This window comes from Drosophila arizonae, chromosome X, assembly GCF_054131065.1.
Source record: "Drosophila arizonae isolate 15081-1271.41 chromosome X, UAZ_ARI_1.0, whole genome shotgun sequence".
Classification (NCBI taxonomy): domain Eukaryota; kingdom Metazoa; phylum Arthropoda; class Insecta; order Diptera; family Drosophilidae; genus Drosophila; species Drosophila arizonae.
The window spans coordinates 1,103,640-1,126,586 of record NC_142927.1 but is presented as its reverse complement, the minus strand read 5'-3'; the positions used below and the strand labels follow the sequence as shown (position 1 = coordinate 1,126,586).

At 45.6% G+C, this 22,947-nt stretch overlaps 4 protein-coding genes and 1 long non-coding RNA gene across 10 annotated transcripts; 2 read left to right on the top strand and 3 right to left on the bottom strand.

Annotated features, from left to right (window-relative positions):
• Positions 1–1,527: 1,527 nt before the first annotated feature.
• LOC108618034 (uncharacterized) lies at positions 1,528–7,512 on the bottom strand. The gene is made up of 3 exons (XM_018013939.2): positions 5,788–7,512; positions 5,648–5,725; positions 1,528–5,053 (listed from the first exon to the last, which is right to left on the bottom strand). The coding sequence occupies exons 1-3, from the start codon at positions 7,345–7,347 to the stop codon at positions 1,568–1,570; spliced, it is 5,124 nt and encodes a 1,707-aa protein (XP_017869428.2). The 5' UTR covers positions 7,348–7,512; the 3' UTR covers positions 1,528–1,567.
• A 2,020-nt stretch (positions 7,513–9,532) lies between these two features.
• Positions 9,533–14,380, bottom strand: LOC149267773 (uncharacterized). Its single transcript, XR_016271109.1, has 4 exons — positions 13,438–14,380; positions 13,104–13,382; positions 12,829–13,019; positions 9,533–10,891 (listed from the first exon to the last, which is right to left on the bottom strand). It is a non-coding gene; the product is annotated as an uncharacterized LOC149267773 (long non-coding RNA).
• Positions 14,381–14,430: 50 nt separating this feature from the next.
• LOC108618035 (SRSF protein kinase 3-like) lies at positions 14,431–19,567 on the top strand. Of its 3 annotated transcripts, none has more exons than XM_089474584.1 (2): positions 14,431–14,565; positions 16,405–19,567. In XM_089474584.1, the coding sequence occupies exon 2, from the start codon at positions 16,449–16,451 to the stop codon at positions 19,209–19,211; it is 2,763 nt and encodes a 920-aa protein (XP_089330710.1). In that variant the 5' UTR covers positions 14,431–14,565; positions 16,405–16,448; the 3' UTR covers positions 19,212–19,567. The 3 variants fall into 3 exon arrangements, with proteins under 3 accessions (XP_089330710.1, XP_089330709.1, XP_089330708.1); XM_089474583.1 differs by lacking the exon at positions 14,431–14,565 and adding an exon at positions 14,613–14,753; XM_089474582.1 differs by lacking the exon at positions 14,431–14,565 and adding an exon at positions 16,235–16,342.
• A 167-nt stretch (positions 19,568–19,734) lies between these two features.
• Positions 19,735–21,975, top strand: LOC108619973 (nucleoside diphosphate-linked moiety X motif 6). Of its 3 annotated transcripts, none has more exons than XM_018016817.2 (4): positions 19,735–19,894; positions 20,512–20,762; positions 20,841–20,965; positions 21,021–21,975. In XM_018016817.2, exons 2-4 carry the CDS (start codon positions 20,593–20,595, stop codon positions 21,719–21,721), a joined length of 996 nt encoding a protein of 331 aa, XP_017872306.1. In that variant the 5' UTR covers positions 19,735–19,894; positions 20,512–20,592; the 3' UTR covers positions 21,722–21,975. The 3 variants fall into 3 exon arrangements, with proteins under 3 accessions (XP_017872306.1, XP_089330719.1, XP_017872304.1); XM_089474593.1 differs by lacking the exon at positions 19,735–19,894 and adding an exon at positions 19,954–20,380; XM_018016815.2 differs by lacking the exon at positions 19,735–19,894 and adding an exon at positions 19,955–20,384.
• Positions 21,965–22,929, bottom strand: LOC108619975 (mitochondrial inner membrane protease subunit 1). Of its 2 annotated transcripts, XM_018016819.2 has the most exons (3): positions 22,791–22,929; positions 22,512–22,679; positions 21,965–22,454 (listed from the first exon to the last, which is right to left on the bottom strand). In XM_018016819.2, exons 2-3 carry the CDS (start codon positions 22,626–22,628, stop codon positions 22,059–22,061), a joined length of 513 nt encoding a protein of 170 aa, XP_017872308.1. In that variant the 5' UTR covers positions 22,629–22,679; positions 22,791–22,929; the 3' UTR covers positions 21,965–22,058. The 2 variants fall into 2 exon arrangements, with proteins under 2 accessions (XP_017872308.1, XP_089330721.1); XM_089474595.1 differs by having other exon boundaries at positions 22,512–22,816.
• Between the last annotated feature and the right edge of the window lie 18 nt (positions 22,930–22,947).

Genomic DNA, 22,947 nt, shown 5'->3' with positions numbered 1-22,947 from the left:
CAACTCCCATCGCAAGTGGCTCGGGCGCTGTGACATGTGACATGAGACATGTGACATGACACAGTCGAATGTGCTCACTCGCGATGCAATTACGATAAGTGCGAGAGATAAGGCTTAAAGAGTGGCCTGCACCGCTTAGTGGTAGCGGCCATCGACTACCGGTTGCCAATTAGATGAGTTAGTCGCCCGTTTGATGGGCCCGAAAAATTGAGGAGGACGCCGGTTAAACGTCCACGTGCCAGCTGACAGCCGAGCACGACAACAACAATGAAACACTCGACTAACTTAAATTAACTTACTCTAACTCGCTCTCTCTCTCTCTCTCTCTCTCTCTCTCTCTCTCTCTCTCTCGCTCTCTTTATCTGACTCTCTTTTACTGTCACTCTCTTCCCTTTTCTCTCACATTGTACTCCTCACATTTTAACACAATCGACTCTCTTTCTCTCTCTCTCTGGGCGTCAATTTTGGGAGATCTCTTGTGAGTGATCAGAAGCTTAGCCTGGTTAGCTTTTTTCCGCGTCTTGAGTCATAATATGGAATACTCGTTTATACATATATCTAGATACTGTGTGCAGCCAGTGGGTCTTGCTCGTGATACTTTTTGAACGAATCCTCTATATATTGATAATATGACGTCGAAGTATGCTCCGTTAGCGAGATCACCGAACTGCTTAACGACTAGAAACCTACGCTCCCTTGGGCGCTTTTCTGAATCTAGGTTTTGCATTCGTGTTTTGTATTTTACTTACCTGATGAGCGTTTTGCTTGAGCTGGGATTAGTAAACGGTAAACAACGGCTGCATTAGAGCTCGTGTCCTAAATACTGATCTGCATCTATAGATCCTGTATCTAGACACCAAAGGAAAACACCCGCACAGCTGCTTGGGTAAGGGAGGAGATAGGAGAAAGGATTTCCGACACCTTCTTGCACCTTTCATCAGATATAATGCAACATTTGTCGCAATTTGAAAGCAAAGGAGGAGGAACAAAAGGGAGAAGTTGCTTAGGCAAGGATTAGAATTAGAATATGCCTAGATCAAGATAGAGAGATATGAATGAAAGAAGGGCTCAGTGAATAGGCGAGGAGTTGAGTCGGGTCAGGTAAGCAAGGTATGCTAATGAGCAGGTAGTTCGGTTCAATAGAGCTCGTAGGCGTTGTTAATCCTTTCGACACCTAATTAGTGCTAGCCACACCTGAAAACGTCTCCCGAGACCCTGCAAATCGGCATTTGTCACAGGCTGCGAGGTTCACAGTTGACAACAATTTAATTTAGATTAAGATCTTCCTTTCAATCTGGTTCATCTGGCATATGACTATGTGTCTCTATAGGGGAACAGACTTAAGGTCTAGCTCAAGCTTAGCTGTAAACTGAAACCATTTCCGGAACTGCTGCAACACGAAATAAGGATGAATCTATTCATAGGAAGAAGCTGAGTCAGCAATCGAACAAAACTGGACTCAGTAATAAGTCATAAAAATGAATGGAACTGGTTCCATTACTGAAAAAAAAAAAATAGTTCTTTAATTATACATATTTGTATTCTTTATTGACATAATTTTGATGGATTACAGCTTATTAATTTTCTGAATGATTGAATTGAGTTTGCGTCGCAAAAGTGGGTTGCTGATATCATTCAATTCCGGGCTATCGATTTCCTCCTCGGAACTTGATTCGGAACTATCCTCCCTTTCGAAGCCATATATCTTAATCTTCTTCTTCTTCTTGTCCTTGGGCTTTTCCGACGCCTCCTCGTTCGCCTGCTCACTTGGTTGCTTATCATTGCCTTCGGCCTCTTCCTTCTTCTTTTGGGCCAGCGATTCGAGTAGCGCCTTCTTTGCCTCGCGTCGCATCGCCTTGCGCTCCATTCTCGAGAGTCTCGGACTTTTCTTTTTTAGCGTACTCCTTTGCTGCATGCCAAAAGGCTGTACCTCCGCATCATCTTTATCTTTGTCTGGCTCGCCTGGATTGGCGTTTACCACGTCCCCCTCATTCGCTGCTATTGTACTTTCTGAATTTTCCGAACTTTTTGTTTGATCTATATTGGCATCTATTTTCGATTCGCTTTCACTTACATTGAGCTCTAACCCTGCTTCGCCTGAGCTGGCCTGACTGACTGCATTGTTCTCCATCTGGTTTGCATCCTCCAAAGCTAATTTTATGTCACTGTGAGTGAGCAGCATATTGATTTTAGCATCCTTCGAGGCTGACCCTGGACTGTTCTCATTGATTTTAGTTAATGTAACTCCTTCTGATTGAGATTCCTTCAGCTCTACCGATGTGGCACCCTTCAAGCCTTGCTCCTCGTCGTGTTGCTCTACCTCCACCGACGTAGTACCCTCTGAAGCCGAGTTCAACAGATTTCTCTCTTCCAGCACCTCCTCGCTTTTCTCTAGCTCCTCGTTCCTATCACTGGGTGTTGATTGGTTTGTATTTGAATCCACCTCCTGGCTATGAAACAATGTATGCTCCACCGTCTGTATGAGCTCCATAATTAACGTTTTTACGTTTTTGTCCAGGTCCACCATTAGCTCATTGTCTGTGGAGAAGGGCAATTGAATTGTCTCAGAGTCTACCTCCTCGTTAGCTACCTGATTGGACTCCATCTCTTCAGAAAGGGATTGCATTACTCTCACTTCGTCTTTCGCTAACTCCTCCCAGCTATCAGGGCATGGCGCTATGTTCGATTGAGTTTTCATTGAATCCACATCCCCGTCCTTGAATCCTTTCTGTAGCTCTACCGATTTAGCACCCTCCATTTCAGCACCTGCTTCAGATACTTCAGTCTTATTCCGCTCCAATTCTAGCGACTGATCGCCACTTTCATCTGGCTTCAAGTCACTTTTCTTGACCTCAGCTGCAGCCGAATCTTCTGTAGATAGGGTAGCTTGATTTTTCATAACGCCTTTGGAATCCTTTCCAGCAGCTTCTGTAGCTATTGGCTTTGCGTCCGCAGCTGCTGATTTTGGTTGATTGTATGGCTTATCTGGCTGCCTGATGATCTCTACCGACTGTATAATAATAGGTTCTTTTACTATTGGAAGAACCTTCGTTGCTTGCTGTGCGCCAACTTTTTTTGATGACTTATTCAATGGAGCAGATTCGGATGATTTCTTTTTCGTCGTATGACCCTTTTGTTTGGCTTGAGCTTTTGAGTTAGGAGCCTTTGATGCGTTATTACGAGCATGTGCCTCTCGCCCAGATCGATTTTGCTTGGCCGGTGCCAAAACTGGGTTACTCGCTCTGGCTGGAGTAACGCACTTTGAACTCAGATCGTCAATTTGATCTTTGACCTGAGCCAACTTGGATTGAACCTTTGTAGAAGATGTCGCCTCGTTTGCGGTTTGTGCTGAATTGCGATGATCAACCTTTGGACTAGGGGGCTGATATGTCTTTTCTGGAACTACAGGCTTGGGCTCCCTTGGGCTTACTTGCGGCGTACTCTCTGGGGATTTATTCCATGCCGAGGAGGCCTTTGGAGCATACCTCGGAATCACTGGAGATGCCCTTAGTAAATCTGTTTTGGTAGTTTCTCGATTTGCATTCGGGCTGCTCTGACTTGATTTCGCTAATGAGTTTTCGGCTGAGCCCTTCACATTTACAGCAGACTTCTGTTGAGTAGACGACCCTTCGCGCAGACCCTCCGGACCTGATAGATTATAGATGAGTGGAGCAAAGCTCGCTATCGATTGCGGCTTCTTCGGGCTTGATCTGTCAGCTTGCAGCTGGAATGGCCTTTGGTTCCTACGTGCCAAGAGGTTAGCTTGCTTCTTGGAAATCCTTGGTATGCCCTTTGGCTTCTGAATCTGTTTAGAATTGTCTTGTTTTGCTGTTTTTGAAACTGGCGAATCTACAGGGCTTTTCTTTGGTTCTGTCTTTCGATTCGGCTGGATCGATGGTTCCTGGGGAGGGCCTTGAGCTGGTTTCGGACTCTCTGGTGTAATGGACTCAGTCTTTGGTTCCACAGCCTGAGACTGAGATACGCAGCTGACTTCAGTGACTGGCTGTATTAAACTTGAGGCCTGAACAGTTTGAATGTTGTTTCCATTTCCCGGAGCTATGTTAACTATCAAATTATCGAAGTTTTGCGACAGCTGTTGCCTGTTGTTTGAGTTGATTTGATTTGAATTTGATGTAGCCTTAGTTGCTTTCACGTTATTTTCAGTCAAGGTCTGCTCAGTCTTTAAATGGGAATCGTTTTTTGGAACCCAGGTCTGCTTAGTCTTTGAATGGGAATAGTTTTTTGGAGCCCAGGTCTGCTTAGTCTTTGAATGGAAATCGTTTCTTGGAGCCCAGGTTTTCTTAGTCTTTGATGGAAAATTGTTCTTTGGAGCCAAGGTCTGCTCAGTCTTTGAATTGGAATCGTTCTTTGGAGCTAAAGTCTGCTCAGTCTTTGAATGGGTATCGTTTTTTGGAGACAAGGTCTGCTCAGTCTTTAGTTGGAGATCATTCTTTGGGGCCAAAGCTTGCTCAGTCTTTGAATGGAAATCGTTCTTTGGAGCCAAAGTTTGCTCAGTCTTTGAATGGGAATCGTTCTTTGGAGCCAAAGTCTGCTCCGCCTGCAAATGAGAGCCGTTCATTGGAGTTTCATCAGCTTTCGCATTGTTTTTGGATAGCTGCTGTATTTGCTTGGTGGATTTAAGGATTTCCTTGACGACAAATTCAGGCTTCTCGCGCAATGAGCTCTGACCGTGTTTATAACCTGAAAAGTTAGTCCTGTAATGTTTTGTGTCGTCTCTCGGTGGCCTAACTATCGGCATTGGATTGATGGGTTGCATGACGCGACGCGGTGCTCGAAGCTGTTCGTACGGACCTTCCGTAGAATTTTCGGTATTATTTTCCATTTTAGGTTCCATTTTGAGCTGTAATTGATTTTCTAGTGTTTGTTCTATTTCCTTGTCCAACTGATTGTCCATTTTATCCCGTATCTCCTGATGCCAGTGTCTTTCTATGTCGTCGCATTCAGAGAAACGCGATTGACCGTTCTCATCGAAAGACAGAATGCGCGGTTTGAATTGCTCCATTTCGTTTGCTTGAGCAATCTTGGGCTCCGGCTGCAAAGTGAGAAAAGTTTTTAGAGATCGTATATACTCTAGTCGTACAAATTGGCCGACAAGCTATAAAATAGAATTAGTTATAAGAATTATGCGAAAAACAGTCATAGCTCAACGATATTCATCGATTAACGTGCGTGATTCATATACATATATAAAAATCAGCTTAGCAAAGAAGAGAAAGATTTTTCCCGAAATCGATGCGGAAGTATAGCGATAAGATAGGCCAGACTTATGTATAGGTACTTGTGCATATACATACATACATATATGGTGCTTCCACTTGAAAAATTTAGTAAAAATTTAGTTTATTCACTCCTCTCTGAGTCCACAAATCGCATAATTCTTATAGTATGCATGTCTCAAGAAATATCGATATTTATTGGAATATACAAGGAGTTGCAACAGAAGCATATATATATATATATATAGAAGCATATGTAGATATAACGTGTTATGAATTTATATATGAATGCGCTTTAACGTATAGTAGATCTTCCGAATCGATATTTATCGATTGAAGAAACGGCAATTGGTAGCCTCTTCTTCAAGCTATGAGTGGTTACGGGGCATACAGGGTGTCCATATATTTACCTGCTCCCGGGCGCAAACATTAGTAGGCTCCATTTGGGCCTGGGGTGGTGCTTGATTGGCAGCCGCTTCATGAGAGACCTTGAGAAAGTGGAAGAGATTTTAGAGAGCGGGAGAGACACAGATATAGAATGCCAACTCACCTCAGACGGTGGTGCAGCAATGTAGCCGACCGGGTTCGCTGGCTGACTGGCAGGAGCAGAGGCCGCGTTGCTGTCCGGTTCAGCCTGCACGTGGGCCTCAGGTGGCGGACCCCCATTTATATAGACGTTCTGGGAGAATTCAGATTTGGTCGACTTCTTCTGCTTGTAAATGGTGACCATCAGCTTCTCGTTCGTGCGGGTTATGTAGACGTCGCTGGCCACAGCTATGTCGATCTCGAGCAGCTCCGACTCGGCCTCAGCTGGCTGCTCGGCGGACGGTGCGCCAACCACCGGATTGGTGCAGCACGGGTAGCAGCATTGCATGCAGAATCCTGGCTGCTGCTCCACCGACTGGGCTGCTGCTTGTGGTGCTGCCAATTGCGGTGGTGCAGGCGGTGGCGGTAGTGGTGGCAGTGCCGGTGCTGCTTGTCTCGGTTGGCCAGTCCCATCCTGATAGTTGTAGATCTTATAAGGATAATTTGGCTCCACTGGTGGCGCGAGCGCTAAAGCTGCTGCAGCTGCTCCTGAATCCTGCGGCATTCGCTGCTGAATTTGTGGATCCATTGGCTGCAGCATCTGCACCTGCAGCGGCTGCTGCATCTGCACCTGCATCGGCGCCTCCTTTAAAGCCTGCACTGCATGTTGCTTTGGTGGATCCATTGCCTGTTGCATCCGCATTGGCACCTGCATCGGCGGCTCCTTTAAAGCCTGCTGCTGCATCTGCACCTGCATCGGCACCTGCATTAGCTGATGCATCGGTGCCTGCATCGGCGACTCCATTGGCTGCTGCATCTGCATATGCATTTGCTGCTGCATTTGCATATGCATCTGTTGCGGCACCTGCATTGGGTGTTGCATCTGCACCTGCATCGCCTGCTGCACATTGGCAGCTCCAAGCAACTGGCCCCCATTCTGTGGCACTCCATTCGCCTGGGCTCCAATCCCTTGCGGTGAGTTCGGTGGTGCAACGACCAACTGCATCGGCTGAAAAGTTTGATTGTACGGCTGATAGATGTAGGCCGACTGATTGTCCGGCTGATTGGTGGCTGCAGTTGGCATCACCTGCATCGGCTGCACCATCTGGCACGGCTGCTGATAGACGACCGGCGGCTGCACCTGAGCCTGTGCCTCCACAGCACCTCCGGCGGAAGCGGCACTTGCATTGCCCTGGCCCGGATTCTCCAGCAACTGAGTTGGGTGGCAGAAAAATGGCTGCCCTTCATACGTCGCTTGGGGTACCACCGGCACTTGCACGGACACAGGCCCGCCCTCCGCCGGCTGGTACGAGTTGAATGGCTGCGTGGTGTTATTATACCAGACGCCATTATGATACAACCCGTTTGGTGGAAAATTTTGCATATTCATTGCTTCCACTTCCTGCTGCAGAGGCAGCGGCTGCGGCTGCGGCTGCGGCTGTGGTTGCGGCTGCGGTTGCGGCTGCGGCTGCGGCTGCGGTTGCGACTGCGGTTGCGACTGCGACTGCGGCTGCGGCTGCGGCTGCGGTACCACGTGTCCGTGGTAGAGAGCTTGCGATTGCTGTTCCAATTGGTATTTTTGCATGATATTCACGATAAAAACTGAAGAACTGAAGAAATAACCGAATTCTATTGAAATCAAAAATTGAGCTACGTTGATTAGACAATTTTTGAATGCTAAGCTTGCTGAAAAATGCAAATGAAAAGCTGAGAGCTGACAGCTCTAAAGTGAAAATGAATATCGAATGTGCCGTTAACCAACACTGCAGACAAAAGTGTTGTCGTCTCCAGGCAAAATCAGCTCCAAGGCATGCATAAAATTACATATCAGATTAACATTGACATTAACCAACACTGGCAAGCAAAGGCATCCGAATATTATTTATAGAAATTCCCAATATAATTTCTTTTGATTTTATATGTACATATATATTTATTGAGATCGATAAAATTTTATTTTGGATTTACATAGTTTTAATATTTTAGAATTATTATTCATTAAGCTGAGTTAACATAACATAATACGATACCTGTTCCCCTCCCATTACAGAAGCGCAGCTAACTTCAATTTGCATGCTCACTCTCTGGCCCGCTCACTCCCACTAACGATGCCCATCAAGCTTCTGCTCCGCACGCCATCTGTCTTCCTCACTCACATTGAAGCATTCAGTGATCCATTTAGCATTTTATTTTGCGTGACGCTCTCTCTCTCTCTCTCTTCCTTCTTCGCCACTCACTTGCCAAATTATCAACTCGTGCAGTGCGATTTCTATTGCATTTAGTCAGAATTGTTAGCGCATTAGCTTTCAATAGTGGCCGTTTTTAGCGGAACTCACGCCGATGCCTACATCGTAGATACTCAAGCGAACTATTATGCCATATTAATGCACTACAAATCACTTTCTGCCCGATTTGATGTGAAAGAAATTTGAACAAAGAATCAAGTAAATCTTAGCTCTAAATTAGTTTTTTTATCTTTTTTATTTGTTTGCTTCGGGTCAGGACGAAATACGATAAATGTACAAAGCACCAGGACCAGGACCCGGGGCAGGGTCTCGGGCCAGGGGCTAAACGTTTAGTCGCATTTGCATATTTAATTGTCAAGAAAATTACAAGAATTTCGAAAAGAAAATCCAAAAGTTTAGACACAAAAATGCGCATTTAGAGCGAAATGAAGGGAAACTATAGAATATTGTTATTGTTGTTGCTGTTGCTGTTCATAAATCTAACCTCGCGACCGCAAAAGCCATTGGCCAAACGAATAAGAAAGGGAGGCCGCTGCAAGGAGGGTTGGCTCCGTCTTCCCTATGCAAATGAGTTTCATAAACGGGACACCAAATCTTTCTCACTCACACTCGCAGTCTCAGTGCCTGTGGTGTGCGCGTCTCAGCTGGAAGAGTTTGTCAAGCATTTGACAGTTGCTTAGGATCAGGTTCCGATGCAAAACATTAAAATTAATGCATGGCTGCAATTAAATTTGAATAAAATGTTAAGTTTATTGAATCTTACTCGCTCGCTCGCTCTCTGTCATACCCAAACTTTAACCCCTTTGCCTTAGGTTTTTTTCTTATGTAATTCTTAATTGATTGGCCCAAGGCAAAACCTGGCAGGCAGGCAAATAAATTTCCATACTTACATTTTTCCACATGAGGAAACGTACTGCAACACACACATGCACCTATGCCTGTGCCCTAAATTTAACACTGATTCTCATTTAGCCGCGCCGCAGCTTTCCCCTTTTACATTCCTCCTTTTCTTTATCTACACTGCAAATTTTACTCATGCGCGCTAACGATCTCTTTAACTCACTCCCACTCACGATGCGCAGCTAGCTTCTCCTTCTCTCCCAATTCGCGCATTGTTTTCGATTTCCCCTTCGGTTTAGCTTGACAGAAAGATGCTTAGCTGCGCATGCTTTTACTCTCTTCAGCTCGCTCTTACTAACGATGCGCAGCATGCTGCGCACAATAGCCATCTCCTCTTCACTCCCACTTACGCAGTCCTTCTCTATTCGCCCGCTAATTGGCAAGTACGCAGGCAGGCAAGTATTTTAGCAGTTAGTTTCTTATTGATATATTCAGTCTCTCTGCCGCTCATTCACATGTTTACTTACCACATTAAGCTTCTTCTTCCCACTCATAGCCTCACTCCAATTGGAAGCTCTACTTTTCAATTGGAAGACAGGCGGCTAATCAGAATTTTATTTTGCATGTCTGGCACGTATTTTCAGACTTTCAATACGTGCTATGACTTATATGTTACCTCTGCCGAATTGTCGGAATTAATTTGCAGCATTTGTCACAATCACTAATTGCTGCAACTAAGATTATTCAAGGAAAACAACAGAAAAGAGAATTGATTATGATTGCAAATATTTTTGGCCATGCGCTACGCAGTGTCGACCGGCAGCAGATCAGCTGATCAGCAGCAGCTGATGACAGATTCAACATAATACATGCATACATAGACGGGCAATGACTTCTGTCCCGATTCTCAATGCCACCAACATTTCTAATGCTCTCAGCAATTGTAGGAGGATAGTGCAACGATCTCTCTCAATCTCATTTGCTTTCTCTCTCTTTATGTTCATTTATGTACATATATATCTCTGTTTTGTTTTTGATCTCTCCCTCTCTGTAGCCCTCCCTCTCCGGCTCTCTGCCTCTCTGGTCAGTGAGTGCGTACATTAATCATAAGAACAGGAGCAGTTAGTGGTTGGGTTTATCGCTGTTCAAGGATCTGCTAATGACTCCGTTGTCCGAGTGCAGAAAATCAATTAAATTTATGAAAACCCCTCAACTGTTTACCATGCATCTAATGGGGGGCAGGAGAGTCGTCATTATGCTGCCTGAAGGACCTTCGACAACCCTCAGCCTAATGATAAACTGTCAAAGGCTAGCGTCGAGCACGATGCATATCGCACCACCAGCACCACCAGCACCACCAGCAACCACCACCTCGATCAACGACCCACGCGCCCAACACATTAGCACAAAAGTCGATCTGCAAGTTTATGATGGCATATGAAAAATTTGTTTGGCTCTTTTACAGATGTTTTACCGTCGGGTTAATTTCTAATTTTATGACTCTGAAATTTCCCTGCTGCCACCCGCGCCACCCCCGTTGACAACTGTCAATTAGGGCTCAGCCAGGAAGTCGCAACACTTGCAACACGCTCTCAACAGTTATCTGAATGTAATTACAACTGTTCTATTAGAGCGCCTTGCTGCCAGGATCGGAGGATAACGAACACATAGATTTCCATAAGAGTGTATGAGTGCACGTGGCGCTGTTTGCCGTGCGGAATGTGTTCCGGGTACATCGTAGTGCAGTACTTGAACCGACTTTGGGTGTATCACAGTTGTCAAGATTAAATAGCCGTAGCTCTATATAACTAGAGGTTAACTGGACATCATCATAGAAGGGTCTGCAGTTGCAGGAGCTCCAACTGAACTCAACTTTATATGGATTCTATATACATATCTACTCCTCTAGCTCGACCCTTGACCTCGACCGCACTGCTCGTTCTCACGTCTCTCATTTGCTTTGTCCAAAGTCTTCTTTGTTGTTGTTGTTGTTGTTCTTGTGTTTTCCCGCTCGCTGCACAACACGCCAAAAGTTTTCGCACACTTAAAAAAAGAAAAAAAAAAGATTTATTGGCAAACACACACACACACAGTCACACAGACACACTCGCACTCGCACATACATAAATCTCAATCTGTCTCGAGGAATGCGAATTGTGAAATCGCGCCAAATTTTTAACCACAAATTAGTCAATAAACAATGGCTAAAGCGGTCATGGGTTAATACGTTTCAAATCAATTGCAATCGGGGCAAAGGCAAAGGCTCGCCTGCCCGTGCCTGTTCCCAGCTACATAGACCTCAACATTGGACCAAAAAGGGTTGCACACACACACACACACACATAGCGTGTTTAAAGCCTTAACCTGAAAATTGCACAGATTTCAAATGGCAAATGCAACGAATGGAGGAGGGGGGAGGGCATGCCTAAGCACAAATCAAACTGAAAATGAGCTCAAAGTGAATGAATAATTCGACTATATATCAAATATGTACGCATCGCCTTGTTATAGGCCTCAAAAGGGTTTATTTCTAAATTTGTATATTATTTATTGCCGATATAGTAAAGTGTAGCTTCTTAGGGGGGGGAATAGATCCAGATGACGTTGCAATCTGCAATTGAAACTGATTTCCTGAATGATCTATATATGGATAAGGAAGATATGATGATGATCGATATTGATAAGAATTAGATTTAAATATAGATATAAAATGCCAATAAGAATATGCTAATGGTGAGGCTATAACAAATCTGTTGCTAAAGCTAATGCTAAGCCTAATGCTAATGCTAATACCACTGCTAACAACAATGCCAATGGCAATGATACTGGGAATGATAAACGATGCAATTATTTACAACAAAAATGATAATGATGGCAATAATGATGATGCTGATGACAACAATTACAGCAATAAATATCAGCTAGTCCTAGCTTCCAAATAAATGCAATCCCAACGGAAAGATCTATTTTCCCAGGCTTCAGTGCTTGGGCTACTTTTCGCACAGCCAACGGCAATTAGCGCACACACATACATACATACACATGGACATATTTTCGTCCGTCGGCTGAGATTTATGTGACAACTCAATCGCGGGGCCAGGGCTGACCGTAAGGCTGTTTACATCGGAATTTATGTCACGGAATCAATTGTCCGACACGGGGCAAAAAAAACAAGCGCAAACGAAAAAGGCAAATTCCGGCTCGGTGCTGATCCGCCCTAAGGCCGCGCGACATTTCGACATCTTGCAAGGCGTCCTTAATCCCGGGCACATCGCGCGCTTGCATAATTTTCCAGTTCAGCGGGCCGCTGGCACTGACTGATCGTCGTCCTGTCCGATTGTCCTGCGACGTTGACAATGCATAATGAAGAGGTCAGCGGCGTTTGTTTTGGTTGATCCTGCACGCCAGTCAAAGGATTAACTGGCCCGCAACATGGGCGCGAACTTGCGGTCGCTCCCAGACAGCTGCCGCTGCCGCTGCTGCTGTGATATCCTGCTCAACGCTTCGTGCATATAGCATATCCTTTGATTGGGCAACAGGATGCGCAGTGGCTGGCCACAACAATCGCTTGTGCCCAGTCACATCCTGTCGCCCCACATCCTGCGCACGAATGATAAATGAATCGATTTTCCCATTCACAGCCCACAACATTTCCCACACTGTTGACACAGATCGGGAGCAACTGAGCACAAAGACATTTCTCAAGCATGAAGAATTGACGAAATCCCGAAAATCCTGCAAGGACGCTCTCATACGAAGACTTTGCCTGGGAGGCAGGAAAGTCAATATCTTACTTCTCGGGAGTGAGTTGGCTAGAAATGTAATATGTATATCTAAGTGATAGTTATATATATACTTCGGAGAGCGATAAGCTAACGAGAGAGCGAGCATGAACTCTATCATAGCAAGACTCTACCTGAACTGCCTAGAAGATAGAATGGAAATTGAATCAAAATCTATAAGCAATTTGATCAACTTACAAGTCAAGCCAAAGATGTACGATATATATATTGACTACGATATGGTATTCAGATCCTGGTCAACGTTTGCCTTGCCTCACTGATGAGAGAGCGCGCGCAAGAAAGCAGCTCGGACAGCTTCCAAAGGGTTCTCCAGTCAGTCAAACACAATTAAATCCAATTGTGAAAGGGTCGCAGCGGCTACTTCCGATCTGAACAGAACAAAAAATATGGAAACCTTTTAATGTTGTTGTTTTTTTCTGTGATGTGCATTCATGTGCATGTAAATAACTTACATGCAATAAAAATCAACCTTCGTTATGGTACGGGACAGGGGCCAAGGCCAGGCAACAGGGCTAAAGCTAGGGGTTGGGGCAGGAGTAGGGGTAGGGGCAGAAGCAGGGGCAGGGGCAGGGGCCAAGACTGCCCGCGGGCTGGTTTCTTCGGGTTGACGGACAACCTCAACGCACATCGCGATGCAATGTTTTCTTAATTAATTTCCGTTGTTTTCCTTGGCAGTAGCATCCCAAAAATTGAGAAAACTCTCGCTCTACCTATGCGGAAGTGGATATACTCTAACAGCTTTTAAGCTTGGTATTAAGTGATATATAGAAATTTGACTGTACATACCGAATTCCAAAATGATATTTCTGCGGAGAGCTGCGGTACCTAGTTGACAGATTTGATTCAATTTGATATATTATATTATATATTTAATGAGTAGCAGGTGCACTTTCTTCCGAATCCGTGTAGGCAGTTGTGATACAGTTGACCCTCCAATGAATTGCGCAGCAATATCCTCACGGAGCGCTGAGTTCGCATAGGTCAGGTCAGCATAAATCGAGCACTCCTTATGAATGCTATGACACATTTGCTCACATAGCTAACATGCTCACTTGGCAAGGGTATTTGTCCACACACGCATACACATACACATGCATATGTATAAAAAAAGGGGTCCCGCTATTTTCTCGATTAGCTTACGCGCTGCAGCGGGTCAATGCTCAGGGTAGCGCCTGGCCTAATCCAATTACCGATTGACCGCGCGCTGCTATCGCTGCATGGGCAGCGAACGCGCCTGCAATGCGTAAGACATCACTGCCGGCGTCGCAGTCGCAGTCGCAGCCGCTGGCTGTCTGGCTGGCTGGCTGATGATGACGTCTTCGCTGCAGCCAGACAGCTGTCCTTTGGGTGTTATTTGCTGCCGAGATTTTTCCGCTTTCGGCATTGTTTCGCCGCGCCGCCTGCCTCAACTGTCTCCGTCTCTGTCTCTGCTGCTTCTTCCAGACATTTCTTTAGTTCCGTTTTGTTTTGTTTTCTTTTTTGTTTTTTTGCAGCAGCAGCATTTTGGCATGTGCCGTCCTTTGACTAGCCCTGCAGCTGCTGTCGCCGACGCCTTTGCTGCTGCTGCATTGTTGCGCATTCCGTCTTTTTGTTCAATTTGTGCAAAATGTGCCAATTATGCTGCTTATTACCGTTAGCAATAGAAAACGAAAAACGAACGAGCGACGAGCGAGTGCACCGAAAAATCAAATACAGCTGCGCAACGGCTCGCCCACTCTCTCTCACACGCACACATACGCTTGCGCACGCTCATTTTTGCCTGTGAAGCGAACGAGTGTGGAAAGAGAGCGAGAGCGCAGAAAAGCGCAAGCGCAAGCACAGCACTGCCAGCTCACAAAAAAGCTTGCCAAAAGCTGTCATGTGCGGCAGCTTGGCAACCCTGGCTGCCACTTTTATTCCAATTGCACACTTTCGGCAAGTATTTATTAATTATGAATTAAAAGCATTTCAAATTGTTGGCCAACCTGTACAGTGTGACTAAATGCAGCGCTAAGCACATGAATTGGTTCATGGACAGTTTGTTTAGGCATACAAACGACAAATATTGATTAAGCTTCAAAGTACAGATGCATATGTATATATGTGTGTACTTGCATACATATGTAAGTATATTTAGTATGTGTATGTATGTATGCATGGCTGTATACACAATATATATATGTATGTATGTATTTCAGTAATGATGGAACAAATTCTAACTTCCAGTCAGGATCTAAATATTCCATACCTAAAATAGTTGACCTTACTGGGTATTCCAGCTGATTGAGTGCATTTATATTTACATACATACATACATACATATACGCTAGATGACTTCCATATGGCTTGTCTCTGTTTGTTAAGCTCATTGCCATTGCACTTACCCTAGTTACAGGTAATCATTAGCTACTTTAAGCAAATTATGTAAATATTTTGGCTTATTTACTCTGCATAGCGCCCGAATTGGACAGATCTTAGCAATGGATTATACTAGGAGAAATATGATCGCCCAATTTTCTTGAACTTTCACATTTTTTTCGATAAGGAAAACTCCCTAATTACAAACAAAAGGGGTATTACGTGTCAGCCCCTCCCCTGCCACCGCCACTCTCGCGCTGCCTTCCCCATCCTCTTAAAATATCGAAGTCTGAAATAAATATTTGAACGGGAGTTTTCATATTTACGCTTGAATTTTCATTGAATTTTCACTGGATTTCCCATTCAACCCCTAGCGGAAAATTTGTTTAAACAACTGTGTAAATACTTTCTCTCTGCTTTCTCTCTCCATTTGCAGGGGCACAATCAGTTTTTTCATTATTTTGTTCCCAAAATAAAAAATAATAATAATGCTAAGCTGGCAATCAAAATACAAACAAAAATTTTAATTCCACAAAAAAAAAATGGGAATTTTTTGTGTGAAAGTTTTCTATAGCTTCATTGTTCCGTTTGAAGCACCTGAATGGGCAGTTAACCCCACCCCCGACACCCTCCCCTACCACATCCCTCACCCCACCACCTCCTCTTCGATTTGACTTTGTTAAATTGTGCATTTTGCAACACTGTTTTAATCCCTTTTGATTTTCCTCTTTTGTTTTCTCGTTTCAATTTTTTTTTTTTTTTCAGTTAACGGCAACAGGATTTTGCTTGTTCGCAGTTTTTTGCTCCAAATGACATTTTCCATATCACTGAGCATCTATTTTCCGATTAGACCGTCAATTGTGTAGAGAAGAGGGGGGAAGAGAAGTGAAGAGAGAGAGAGAGAGATAGAGAAAGGGAAAGAGATGAGTAGACAAAGATACAAAAGAGACAAGGAGAAACAGGGAGGAGAGATGAGAGCAGACTGAGAAAGGACGATCAATAATAGATGAATGAAGATAAAAGGGGGAATAGAGAAAAAAGAAGGGAGAGAGATGAGGGAGAAGCTAAGATAAGACAGAAGAGACTGTGGAGTGAACAGAGAACGGAGACAGGAGAGACAAAAGAGAAGAGAAATGAAATAAGACAAATGAGAGAGAAGAAAGAGAACAAATGAGAGAAAAGACTTTAATGAATTTTGTCGAGTGCTTTTCGTATCGCAGCAGGCGTCTCGTGCGACTGGATTGATGTATTGTCAAATATAAAGATGTGTGAATCGTTTTAGTAGTCCGTTAAAATTGTAGCATGTGTATAGTATATATAGAACACTCACATAAAATTTTCAAACTCGATATATGTATATATTTATATTTATATACATTATTTATATTTTGTATCCTGAACCATTTATATTGATAGCGTTTTAGCAAGAAGAGTAAGAAGGGGAGAAGCGTGGTGAGGCCATGTCCCACAAGACGATGAGGTCCAAGCAGGAGGCCGAGGAGGATGACGCCGACGAGGAGGCCGAGGAAACCAACGGGGAAACCGAAACGGACGTGGATACGGAGACCAAGCCGGAAACCGAATCCGAAGTCTGTTCCATATCCTCCTCCTGTTGCTCCTTTAGGGTCGAAGGCTCCTCGAGCTCCGGCTGCCAGCAGCCGTCTGCTGCTTCCACTGATCTCAGCCTGTTGCTGCGGCTCGAACGGATGACCCAACAGAAGATGACCCTGGAGGAAATAAGAGACCAAAAAATAGAACAAGCCGATGGTATTGAGCAATTCGCAGTTGGCGAAACACATAACTTTAAGTATCGCTGCTATCGCAGTCGATCGGAAATCCCGCTGAGCTACGAGGAGCGGGAGCAAGCACTGGAACTGGAGCGCAAGCAGCTGGTCAAAATGGAGCTGGACAGGAAGCGGGAATGGGATAGGATGCGGGAGAGGGAGCTAGAGCGAGAGCAGGAGCGAATGCGGGGACTGGTGGCGTTGCAGGAGAAGGAGGAGCTGAAATGCGAACAGCAATGGGGGCGGGAGAATGAACTGAAAGTGGAGAAAGAGCAAGGACAAAAGGAGCAGCGCCTGATGCGCAAGCTCGCCGAGGAGCAGGAACAATTGCTGCAGCTGGACCAGTCGGACTATCTATTCCTGGACCTGGAGCAGGAGTCTCAGCAGCAGCTATTCAAACGAAAGCTAGAGCGACAACAGGATCAATTTGAGAGCATGGAACTGAAGGAGCAACTCGATTTGTGGGTAAGAGAATCCGTTGAAGATGTCCAAGAGGCAGAGCAACAGGCTCCACACGTTGACTCCTACCCAAGCGACGATCAGACAAAGAGCAACAATGCTGAAGCTCAGGATGACGATGGAAGTGAGAGTGACAAGGATGAGGATGAGGCTACTGAGATCAGCAGAGATGACGAGGAGACACTGCCCACGACAACGTACACCTACGTGAACGAGAGTCCAAGCGACTACCGACCAGGAGGCTACCATCCGGTAAGTGTGGGCGACTCGTTCCAGCAGCGCTACTTCGCCATCAGCAAGCTGGGCTGGGGCCACTACTCGACGGTGTGGCTCTGCTACGACACGGTGCGCAGCTGCTACTGCGCCATCAAGCTGGTGAAGTCGGCGGAGCTGTACGCGGAGTCGGCGCGCCATGAGATTCGCCTGCTCCGGCACATCTCGCAGCTCAGCTGGCACCCGCTGCGCGACCGCCTGGTCAACATGACGGACAACTTCAGCACGAGCGGCGTCAATGGGACGCACCAGTGCCTGGTCTTCGACGTGCTGGGCGACAACATGCTGATGCTCATCCAGCGCAGCTGCTACCAGGGACTGCCGCTATACAACGTCAAGCAGATCGCCTACCAGGTGCTGCAGGGGCTGTACCTGCTGCACGACCAGGGCCAGCTCATCCACACCGACCTCAAGCCGGAGAACGTGCTGCTCGTGGCCGACGAGCTGTCGCTGCGCAGCCAGGCCACGGCGGAGTCCAAGAAGTACCTGGATACACACCAGCGGCAGCTCAGCCTGGCCGACGCGAAGCTGAGCAAGACGGCCAAGCGCCGCCTGCGCACCAAGACCAAGCAGAGCATCAGCTTCTTCCAGTCACATCGCAAGTGGCTGCGCGAGCGCGGCATTGACGACCTGCTGCTGCTGGCCAAGCACGGCCTGCTGACGACCAAAATGGCCCTGGACGCCGTCACAAACCAGCTGCCCTACCTTGCCTACGACGGACCCGTCATATTCTCTGCCGCAGAAGTGCGCAAGCTGCGGCTCAGCCAGGAGCACTCGAGCGAGGAGCAGGTGGGCGACTCCCAAACGTCGAGTCGGGCCAGGAAGCGCCGCTCGAGAATGGCCGAATCTGAGCGCGGCCACAACTCCGGCTCCGGCTCCGCCTCCTCCTACTCCTCCTCGAAGGCAGCCAAGTTGCTGCAGAGCAGCACCGAGAAGTTCATGCGCTACGTCCAGAAGTGCATTGAGAACGACGAGAAGGACGAGCAGGAGAAGAGCAACGAATCGCACCACCTACACAACAAGCGCATGAAGAGCAAGAAGGGCGCCAAGAAGGCAGCGGCTCGGCGCCAAGCCGACCTGCCCGCTGCCACCTCGAGCAGCGGCAAGCTCAACATGGCTATGATCGAGCGCAAGGACCCCGCCTTGGAGCCCTGCAAAGTGAGGGTGGCCATCGCCGACGTGGGCAACGCCTGCTTCGTGGACCAGCATGTCACCGAGGACATACAGACGCGCGAGTACCGCGCCGTCGAGGTCATACTGGGCGCTGGCTACGACACCTCGGCCGATCTCTGGAGCGCCGCCTGCCTCTTCTGGGAGCTGGCCACGGGCGAGTACCTCTTCGAGCCGAACAAGTGGCGCGGCGATGCCAGCCCGGACGAGGTGCACATCGCTAACATAATTGAGACATGCGGGCCGATACCCAGGGAGCTGATTGCCCGTGGCGAATACTCGGCGGAAATCTTCAACTCCAAGGGGGAGCTCTTGAATATTAAGAACTTGGAGCCGCATCCTTTGCATCAGGTCCTGATGGAGCGGTACAACTGGTCGCCGCGCGATGCTCACGAATTCGCCGACTTTCTGAAGCCGATGCTCTGCACAAGTCCCCAACGCCGCATCACGGCCTTTTCGGCCATCAATCATCCTTGGCTGTTGCTCCACGAGGAGGACGAGGCGGAGCAGCAGGACCCAAACGAGAGCCACGCATAGTGCGAAGCAGGGAGGGAGGGCCAAGGGCAAACATACGTTCGTTTCGAAATTCATTGAGAGCTAAATTCAACTTTATACAAGTATAGGGCATATAAGATCATATCATTTTTATTTATTTTTTACTTTACAAATCAATTAATTTGAGTCTTAAATTTGAGTGCGCCTTAGTAATTAGGTTAATATCTAAATCAACAGACTCATGCACACACACAGACCCCCATACGTTTCTAACTAACTGCATACAAATAAGCCAACAACTAGCAAAATACTATATAATTAGATATGTATTCATTTGTTAGCTTCGAATTTAAATAATAAACAAGAAATGCGCGTCTACGATATGTGAAATCGAATAAGTCTCTCGTTATCGATATCGATTTGCTGCATTGCACGATCAGGGTGACCAAAAGTATCAAAGAACAAATTTCATGTACTGCACTGCATGATCTGGGCAGCCATATTCTGAAATTATGGACATGGAATCGAACAGATTTACACATTCACCCGCTGCACCTAATTTTGGCAGCGCCTAATCCTATTTTTATACATATTGCTTGTGCAGATAGAAAAGTTTGAGCTTGTTAGTATGATATTTTTTATTGCTCAGTATTTTGCGTGCATAAGAGTGTGGTCACACTGCGTGTAAAGCTGTGAACTTTGTAACGCTAAATTAGGCGCGAAATGTAAGTGTAAATAAATAAAACATTTAGAATACAAATTCACCAAAAAGCTATAATACATGTTACGATATTAGAACTTAACAAAAGGGATGTGAATGAATAACTCGTTCTGCGTGTATGTGTGCATTACATAAACCTCATTTTGATAACGCCCAATAAACAACAACAGAGCAGACAACTAATACGAAAATATTTACCGACATGCACACGCACACATACATTCGCAGTCATTGTCATTCAAGGTTGGATTACAACAGGCAGACGGGGCTATGCGCCAAATTTGAACGGAACGGCAGTCGGGTGTCGACTGGCTGTTGTGCTTATCACATCAGCTAATACAGATAATATTCTATGAGTGGAAACACTCAGGAATAATAATATTTACAATTGATTAAAATTGTCTGCGTGTGTGTGTGACTTTGCCGCTGATATAAGGCTTTTTGTCAGCAATTAATTCCGGTCTCTATAAAGACTGAGCCGAGCTTTAAGGCAGGTACGCTGCTAAACGCTGAAAAAGAATATTTAAATGCTGTGATGTTGGCTGCTACCGAATTTTCTAAAAAAACAAAATATTCATCTACGTTTTGTCATATTTTTCGTGTTTCCAAATTTATTTGTAGATAGCTGCTCGCATTGTTTTGCATATGCAACGGCCAAGCGCAATACTGCGCTTTATCGCAACTTGGTCACATTGTTATTAAATGTCGTTAGTCATATTGCTAAACCGCAGCAATTCTTTAACGAGCGCGTTAAGTACATGGCGCAAATTAGTAATTTCAGCAGGAGCAATTACAGCAGCAACAGTAACCCACGGATATCACAACAACCGAATTCGTGGCTGGCCACAAGTGTATAAGCGTTCATATCAGGGGTAAGTGCATACCTAGCTCATAAATGTGCCAATATACATGTGTAGCAGGTGAAATTGAAATGTATTAAATAATGACAGATTCCGAACAATGGACACACCGCCGGATGTATTTCAAGGGGTGAAGGACCGCTACTTGGGTGTAACGGTCGATGGCAACCAACAGGACATTGCTGACAAAGCACAATTTTGCGAAAAGCTGCACAGTAAATTCTATAAGAGAAATATTCTTCATTCACATTATATATACACTATTTGCAGAATCTTTGGCCTTTTGGCGAGAAAACAAAAATCGTACAATATGGTTTCGTGTTTACAAGAAGCAGGCCGATTGGGTGCCCATTTTGGCTGAAGCAGGCTTCGATTTCCACCACGCCCGCTCAGGTGTCGTCACCATGTACCTGTGGCTGCCCAAGGACGAGCCCAGCAACTTGCCCAGCTATGCACATACATTGCTTGGCGTTGGTGGGCTGGTGATAAACGAAAATAACGAAGTGCTGGTCGTTTCCGATAAGCATGCGATAGCAAAGGACATATGGAAGTTGCCCGGCGGCTATGTGGAGCCGAAGGAAAATCTGGTTGACTCCGCCGTGCGTGAAGTCATGGAAGAGACGGGTATACGGACCACATTCCGCTCGATGGTTTGCCTGCGACACTCGCATGGCGGCAATTTTGGATGCTCCGATATTTATGTGATCATTGCCCTGAATCCGCTGAATCTGGAAACCACACCATGTGAGCGTGAGATCGCTCGTGTCAAGTGGATGCCGCTGGATGAGTACTTTTGCCATCCCCAAGTGCTAGAGGCCAATCGATTGTTCGTGCGTACCTATCTGGATTACCAAAAGCGGGGCCTCGACTTTACCTGCTCTAGCATGGTGCATAGCCTGCTCAAAAAGGAATACAAATTGTATTATGTTGCTCCAGAAAAGGATAGTAACAAGGAAGTGCCAAAACTGTAGTGAAATTATTTCAAGTGTTTTTTATTTGTACATAGTTAAATGTATAGATAAATGTAAACCCATTTAGAATTTTAATTAGCTAAACATCGGACTATCGCTTGGGCAGCTACTCGGGCAGCTAATTGATACATGTGTATGTGCAATGGGCCAAAGGACATTTGGCTTATCACTGCTTCGATACATCGATAACGGTTTTTCCCTTAGGAGTTAATTGCAGTGTGTGTAAAGCAAGAATTAAAGCCATTCATCAATAACATTTTTATCTTATTTATACTGGTCGTTAATTTACAATAAAATTAGAGATAACTATAAATTTGTCTCTTGCCGTAGGTGGTGATCAGAGGCCTGTTAGTTCTGAGAGTGGCCATATGCGGCAGACGACTCGGCTACGTATTAGACCGAGCGGTATGGGACCATAATAGCGCGAATCCGAGCTATTACTTTTATTATCGCCTTCGATCCAAACACAACCATGAGGCACATAATCTGTGACCATTTTAACTTCAGTCAGCTGCTTTGCCGCCGTTTCGGCCTCTATTGGAGTGGGCTTAAGGGTAGTTATCTTCTCACCAGACACGGCCACAATTCTCTTGCATATATATTGGCTAGCATTAACGGGCGAAACGGCAATTATAATATCGCCAGATTGATACTTGCGCCAATATTTTGACAAACGTTCCGTTAGCAGTACATTATCGGAAAACAGCGTTGGCTCCATCGACGGACCTTTACACTAGAACACAATCATGCGTTGATACATATGTAAATATATAGATCATTATTAACTTACCAAAACGAAGTCCCCCACATACTCAAACGTACAATGAGTTATACAAGCGTAGGCGATTGTGTAGCGTGCCAGAGTTCGCAAACGCGAGAGTACTGTGTAGCCCATGCCCATCTTCATGACGGCTCCGCTGCTCCGCGGTCTCCCTTAGTTAATGTAAAATTGTATCAGCTGAGTTGCCGTTGCACCAAAGCATATTTAAAATAAATAAGTAAATATATTTTAAGGTTTTGTGTAACAAATAAAAAATAACAACAAATTGTGGTTGGCTGCTTGCATTACCAGGGCTACACAGCACTGTTCGCCAGCTGTGCCGTGCTCGAACTCTATCGATAGTTCCTACCAGGGCTGCACCTCTTTTGTACCTGCACCTCTTCTTCCCACTAGGTGTCAAAATTCAAAAATATATACACATTCGCAATATCGTACGAGTTGAAAC

Excerpts from the sequence above, each read along its gene's own strand:
- LOC108618034 (XM_018013939.2), bottom strand. The coding sequence starts at position 7,347 with ATGCAAAAATACCAATTGGAACAGCAATCGCAAGCTCTCTACCACGGA. Across the intron at positions 5,726-5,787 it reads TTGCTGCACCACCGTCTGAG|GTCTCTCATGAAGCGGCTGC; the intron begins GTGAGTTGGCAT and ends CACTTTCTCAAG. Across the intron at positions 5,054-5,647 it reads ATGTTTGCGCCCGGGAGCAG|CCGGAGCCCAAGATTGCTCA; the intron begins GTAAATATATGG and ends CTCACTTTGCAG.
- LOC108618035 (XM_089474584.1), top strand. The coding sequence starts at position 16,449 with ATGTCCCACAAGACGATGAGGTCCAAGCAGGAGGCCGAGGAGGATGAC.
- LOC108619973 (XM_018016817.2), top strand. The coding sequence starts at position 20,593 with ATGTCGTTAGTCATATTGCTAAACCGCAGCAATTCTTTAACGAGCGCG. Across the intron at positions 20,763-20,840 it reads TATAAGCGTTCATATCAGGG|ATTCCGAACAATGGACACAC; the intron begins GTAAGTGCATAC and ends AAATAATGACAG. Across the intron at positions 20,966-21,020 it reads ATTTTGCGAAAAGCTGCACA|AATCTTTGGCCTTTTGGCGA; the intron begins GTAAATTCTATA and ends CACTATTTGCAG.
- LOC108619975 (XM_018016819.2), bottom strand. The coding sequence starts at position 22,628 with ATGAAGATGGGCATGGGCTACACAGTACTCTCGCGTTTGCGAACTCTG. Across the intron at positions 22,455-22,511 it reads ATGTGGGGGACTTCGTTTTG|TGTAAAGGTCCGTCGATGGA; the intron begins GTAAGTTAATAA and ends ATTGTGTTCTAG.